General features: G+C 39.8%; 1 protein-coding gene across 1 annotated transcript; it reads left to right on the top strand.

The window, feature by feature from the left end:
- The first annotated feature begins 1877 nt into the window (after positions 1-1877).
- Positions 1878-4274, top strand: LOC134349873 (protocadherin-10-like). The gene has a single exon (XM_063054838.1). It carries the CDS (start codon positions 1878-1880, stop codon positions 4272-4274), a length of 2397 nt encoding a protein of 798 aa, XP_062910908.1.
- Positions 4275-6942: the final 2668 nt, after the last annotated feature.

The raw sequence follows: 6942 nt of genomic DNA, 5'->3' as shown, positions 1-6942 counted from the left end.
AGCGGGGGCGGGGGCAAATTATTGCAGAAGATTTTTAGAGACAGCATTTTCGAGTATTTGCAGACGCATCGTCTGATTAGAATTAGTCAGCATCGCTTTGTGAGAAGCAGGACATTCCTCCTGAGCCTCTTGGAATTTTTTCAGGGTGTAATATATCACAATTGTGAAGGTACAGAGGTGGGTGTGGTGTATTTGGATTTTAGTAAGTCGTTGATTAACGCACCTTACGGCAGACTAATTCTGAATGTGAAGAGGCCTTGTGGATATAAAATTGTGTTTTCTCCTTGAAAACAGAGAGTGATTATAGATGGAGTGCATTCTGCTTGAAGGTCGACGATCTGTGGTGTTCCGCAGGAATTGATTCTGGGACCCCTGAACTTTGTGATAGTTTAAATGGAATAGCTGAGGTAGAGAAAGGATAGGTTAGTTAGTTTTCAGATTATACGATGGAGCTGGAGTTATGAATAGCGTAGAATGTTGTCGTTGGTCACAACAGGACATTGACAAGAGGCAGAGCTGGGCTCAGATATGTCCAGATATGAAACGTGCATATTTATACCAAAAGAGAAAGTTTTATAGCTGGACAAATATTCATGTCGGACATTAGTATCCCTCTTAATCCCATCATCCTACATTTCCACAACATTTAGCACCCATACTGATTACATATCTATCAATGTTCGCTTTTAAGCAGAGTCAATGACAGCCTCCACGGTCCTTTTGGTCAATGAATTCCACAGAGCTGCCGCCCTGATGCTACAGAAATTCCTTCTCATCTCTGTCATTCTGTTTTGAAGCTGTGCTCACTTGTCTTTGTATATTCCCACTATAGGGATCAGTCTCTCTAAGTACACTTTATCTGGGCCTTTCAATATTCGATAAGTTTCAAGGTGGTACTCCTTTTGCTTCTCCTAAAGTGCAGCGAATACAGGGCCAGATCCATTATCCGCTCATCACATGTTAATCTTTCATTCCCGAGATCATTTTCGTAAAACCTGCTTTGGATTCACGCTGGGTCCAATTTGGCCCGAGGTCTTCATATGACTTTTATTATATATCCCTGCGCCTTGGGAACTAAGGAACTCGAATATAAATAAAATCCTGCCAGCTATCCGAAGCTAAATTTTTCGCTAAAATTTCAGAAAACCGGAAAGCGCCGGGTCGTATTCCATATAAACATTCCTACAGTTCAACCATCTCGAACAGTATTTATCGTATATTCGAAGTTAGAAACTGCAACTAATTCGGACATTCCTAATGTTTTCAGGACATTGCCCTTGTCATCTAACTAACACCTGGCAACGCTGGTGAAATACTAGTCTGGTACGAAATCAACGCTTATCATGATTCATATATTGTGCAAAAAATAGAAGAGTGTAACATACTAAAAACCCTTCGGCCTACATTATTTCAATAATTGTAAGAGCTTTAAAATTACGTAATTAGCCGAAACTTCAAATAACCGACGCATAAAGCGATAATCTCGGGAAGCTTCAAACGCTCGTGAGAATTTTAGTTGCGCACTATTAAATAAGAGAGATTCAATTTCTGGAAGACCAGCTTTAAGAAATATTTGGTGCAGTAATGGATAAGGACTCTTTGTGTCGCTGTCTACCAATCAGAAACCCCAGCGTTGCGAGAGATCTACACCTTCTTTCTTAACCTCCTCATCCTCCAGCATTACTGCGCTTGGAACACAAGGGAGAGGACAGCAAACGCTCACTGTTTTATCGCCGAGCTAGGTTCATTAGAACCCCTCTGCTCTAAATTGCATTAATACTAAATTTAGACCGCTATTTTCTCCTGTCGCATTTCGTATTTAGTTCTGCAAAGATTAATGGAAGTTCCAGGGTAAATTGATTAGTTTAACCGGAACAATGGCGATAGTAGTCAGAAAAGGATTGTCTTTCTTTCACCTTATGTGCGTATTGGACATTGTTTGCGGACAAATTCGGTACTCGATTCCCGAGGAATTGGAGCTCGGTGCCTTTGTTGGCAACATCGCTGAGGATTTAGGCCTAAGCATTCGAGAACTCATCACTCGAAAATTGAAGCTGGTCGCCGATGATGCGATTCAGTTATTGAAGGTAAACATGAATAATGGCATTTTAGTTGTGAACGAGCGAATCGACAGGGACGACATCTGCAAGCAACTGTCGCCTTGTTTTGTTTCTTATGATGCAGTTTTAGAAAATCCGTTAGAGTTGCATGGGATTGAAGTGGAAATATTGGATATAAACGATAATGCGCCCAGATTTACAGAGAAGGAATACTATTCAGAAGTCTCTGAATTTACCGCAACGGGTGAGCTCTTTGCTCTAGAGAGAGCGCAGGACACGGATGTGGGAACCAATACAGTAATGTCATATCAAATGAGCTCAAATGAACACTTCCGTTTGAAGGAACAAAACACAGCCGATGGGAGTAAAACTGCAGTGCTGATACTAGAAAAACCGCTAGACCGCGAACAGCAGTCCGAATTCCAACTAATACTGACGGCCATTGACGGTGGGATTCCTCCAAGATCTGGTACAGCGAAAATTATTATTTCTGTACAAGACGTCAATGATAACGCTCCCACCTTTAGTCATCAAACATATAGGGCTAATGTTGTGGAGAATGCACCTGCCGGTACTATAGTGACCACGATAAACGCTGCTGATTTAGATGAAGGAAAAAATGGTGAGGTTAAATACTCTTTCAGCCCACACGTTGATCAAAGATTTCAAGGGTTGTTCAATTTAGACTCAGAAACGGGACAGATTTATGTGAATGGATCTCTAGACTATGAAACAGAAAACGTTTATGATATTGAGGTACAAGCTGTAGACAAAGGTTCACCGGCATTAAGCGGGCGCGCCACAATCATCGTTGAATTAATTGACGTTAATGATAACGCTCCGGAAATAAAGGTAACATCCGTAGCCAACAATGTGCGTGAAGATGACGACATCGGGACTGTAGTCGCTATAATAAATGTCATAGATCGTGATGCTCGTGAGAATGGACAAGTTCGTTGTCGACTTCAATCGAATATCCCCTTTAAACTTCAGAAGTCTTTGAACAACCAGTTCAAGTTAGTAATTAACGATGCATTAGATCGAGAAAGCACTTCGTCCTATAATATCTCTATTACAGCTTGGGATGCAGGGCAGCCCTCTCTTTCAGCAAACAGGACGTTATTCATTTCAGTCTCAGATGTTAATGATAACGTACCAAGGTTTACTCAGTCATCGTATCAGGCGTTTCTCATGGAAAATAATAGACCAGGTGGATCTATACTTACTGTTACAGCTTTTGACTCCGATTTTGACAAGAATAGCGAAGTATTGTATTCCCTCGTGGAGAGCCCCATGGGAGATGCTTATTTGTCTGGCGCGGTATCTATTAACTCAGAAAGTGGGAATGTTTACGCACTGCGCTCCATGGACTATGAAAAATTGAAGAAGTTTCAATTCAAAGTTCAAGCCTCTGATTGTGGATCACCTGTAATGAGCAGCACCGCCACGGTGAATGTGGTGATCTTAGATCAAAATGACAATGCTCCAGTGATAGTATCGCCATCTAAATGGAACAATTCCGCGGCGACTCAGATTGTACCCCAGTCAGCATTTCCAGGCTTGGTTGTTTCCCGAATAATTGCAACTGATGCAGATTCAGGACAGAACGCCCGCCTTTCGTACCAACTTTTGGAAGCTACAGATCGTAGTTTGTTCACTGTGGGATTTCTTTCTGGAGAAATTAGAATCTCCCGAAAGTTTAACAATGATGATAGTCATAAGCATCGACTTTTAATCTTGGTGAAAGACAATGGACAACCAAGTCTCTCCAGTACCGCTACTGCTCTGTTTTCATTCCTGCACAATGCTACCGAAAGCTTTTCTGAATTAACAAATAAGCCAAAAGATAATGTTGATTTTTCAGACTTACATCTGACCTTGATTGTTACGTTGGGATCAACATCTTGTATATTTCTAGTAGTGATTGTTTTGCTGGTCATTCTAAAGTGCAGCCAAGATAGAAATATTTATGATTATAATGCTAGAACGTGCTGCTGCGGTTGGGAGCATTCATCCAGCGACTTTAATCGCACAGCTGTGCCAAAAGAAATTCTGAATTATGTAGGTGTTGGACGGACTTTGCCAATTCGGGAATCGCATAATTACACTGTTACGCTCTCACCTGCTTCATCTAGGAGCGATTTCTTGTTTTTAAAACCGTATCATCCCACGTTGCCTCTGGATAATTTAAGCGCTTGTGGTTCAGGAAAATAATTTTACAACTGATTTGCCCTGCAGTTCTTACTTAAACCCAGGTGTAAGTTTCATAGAACACACAACAGACAACGATAAAGATATGTAGTGTTGACTAAGATATGTAGATATATTGCTGTTTGTATGGAGTGATGCATACAATTGAGTTTTTTTAAGGTAATTGTTTACAGTAGTTAAACTTGAAAAGAAGCTCATCTTGTAATTTTAGTTTACTTGGCACTTGATCAAAAGGAAGTCACTGCTATTCTCTGTAAAGCAACGTAACAGAAGTAATGTACCCATTGTCAATTCCCTTCTTTCAGGCAATAGTTTTACTGCATTTGATCATTTCTGATGTCTACGTTGCTTGCAATGAAATGTTAGACATTTAAAGTTATCTCTTTTTTATTTCGAAATTTTACATATTGAACGCATTTAGATTCTGACGAGAGTTCCGTAATTGTTGGTGCGGACGTAGCTTTACGGCGGTATAGAACAGATGTTGGTTCCAAAGAGACAAGTTCCATTATTTACTTCAGACGTTCCTGTGTGGAATTTAAATGCTCTCTATATGACTTGAGGTATTTCGCCTGGCTGTTCAAACTTCCATTTACATGCTAAATATTTAGTTGATTGCAGGCTACTCTGCACTGCTTCAAACTTACTTGATGGCAAGTGTGTAGACTCGGGGGTGTCCGGAATGTGAGTGTGGGAGATGAAATTCGTATAGGTGGGTGTTTGATGTCGGAATCAAAGCATAGACTGAATTGCCATTTCGCCTTTCCTGTCATTCGACTATAATTTAGACATAGTCAAAGTTGCTCCTTTTTATACATATACCTATCGTCAGCGGGACGGCAGTAACATTTTGTTCATTGTAAGATAACAATGGATATTGATTTCAGACTAATTTCTGCCACAGTGAGGACCGAACCTATTGTTCTTGTCTTGTTAGCGTTCAGCAAGAGGCACTGAATATTATTTTTGAAATGTTGTAGATCAAGATTCTAGTGGTAATTCCAGAAATATTTCGTGAACACAATATTTCCCAGTAAATGCAATTATGGAGTTAAAAGGCTATAGTAGTGGAAAGCAAATGATCTGGTCCGTCGGACTTCTGAATTCACTCCAAACATTACTCTCTCTGAATTAATCTGAATCACAAATATTACGTATGCTCCTGAATCTTATATTCTGTGATTTTCCTATTTGCGTTATAAACATGCATCAACTTCCAATTTTACGGATTAAATTCCATCAGAAAATTTCTCCAGAGATACACTCTGATTCATATTACCCAGACAAATTTAGAAAATGTCCAGCTCGTATTTTGTCCTTCATAGGCTCTAATTTTTTGGACAGGTCTACCATATTGGAATGTGTTAAATTTATTTCAACGGAACATTGATAAGATGCAGAGGCAGACTGAGAAGTGGCAGGTGGATGTCAATGCCGGACAAATGTGAAGTGACACAATTTGAATGCAGGTTATAAGGGAGGATTCTTAGTAGTTGGAAGGAAAAGAGAGATTATTGGGTTCATGCCCATAGATCCCTTAAAAGTGTCACAAGAGCTGCAACCGTGATTGAGAAGTTCTATTTTGTTCAGAGCTGCGAGTTAATGTTACAATACTATAAAACACTAATTAGACTGCACTTGGAGTATTGCCTTCAGCTCCGCTCGCCTCATTATAGAAAAAATGTGGAAGCCTTAGAAAGGGTGCAGAAGAAATTTACCAGGATTCTTCCTTGATGGGAGAACATGACGCATGAGAATATGCGATGTGAGTTATAGATTTTCAGATTGGTGTGAAGGAGGACAAGAGGTGACTTTTAGACTTGTACAAGATGATAAGAGGTATAGATAAAATGGGCTGATAGAGAGGTTTTCCCAGGTAAGAAATGTTTAATGCGACGGGGTGTAATTTGAAGCTGATTCAAGAAAATCATGGGTTGATTTCAGAAGTGTTCTTTTTACACAGAGAGTATCACTGTGGGAGATGTGGGAGGGAAAGGGGAGAAGATGCAAGTAAATTTCGAAATGGTATCGTGGGCCTAATGGTCTTTAACGCGCTATACTGCTCTATGTTATATATCATATGTCTAACGAAATGATGCCATCTAAATAAAGGCTATCATAGAAAACATCTACCAGTCTATCTTCATCAATGCTATTGGTCATCTTCTCAAAAACAAAGTCAGTTTTGTTGGATTGGATATCCCCTTTCAATGCTATGTAGACCATCCCTAACCAGTTCTTAACCTTCCGAATTAATATCTCTTGTCCCTTCGAATTGTCCACAATCATTACCAAAGAATGAAGTAAGGTTCACGGCTATTGTGTAGCCTGACTTACTCCTGCTCATTTTTTTTTTAAATAAAGGAATAACACTAGTTTCTTCAGCTCTTCTGATACCTCACTTATGTCGAATGAAGACGAGAAGTTTCTTTCGGTTCCTTAACGTGGCATTCTGGGGTGGATCATACATAGCTATCGGAAATATTCATCCGTATATAATCCAACATATGTAATACCTCCACCTCTTTAAAACTTGCATTGTACAATCAGCATGTCCCTTCACAAATTCACTATACTCTATGCCCTTTTCCATAGTTTACGTGGAGAACAATTGTTGATTTAGGATTTGGCTACATTCATTCGTTGGAATATTTTTCGGGCGCCTTTTTGA

Source organism: Mobula hypostoma, chromosome 7 (genome assembly GCF_963921235.1).
Source record: "Mobula hypostoma chromosome 7, sMobHyp1.1, whole genome shotgun sequence".
In the NCBI taxonomy this organism is placed as follows: domain Eukaryota; kingdom Metazoa; phylum Chordata; class Chondrichthyes; order Myliobatiformes; family Myliobatidae; genus Mobula; species Mobula hypostoma.
Note: the sequence above shows the minus strand (reverse complement) of the source record. Positions and strands in the feature narration are given on the sequence as shown.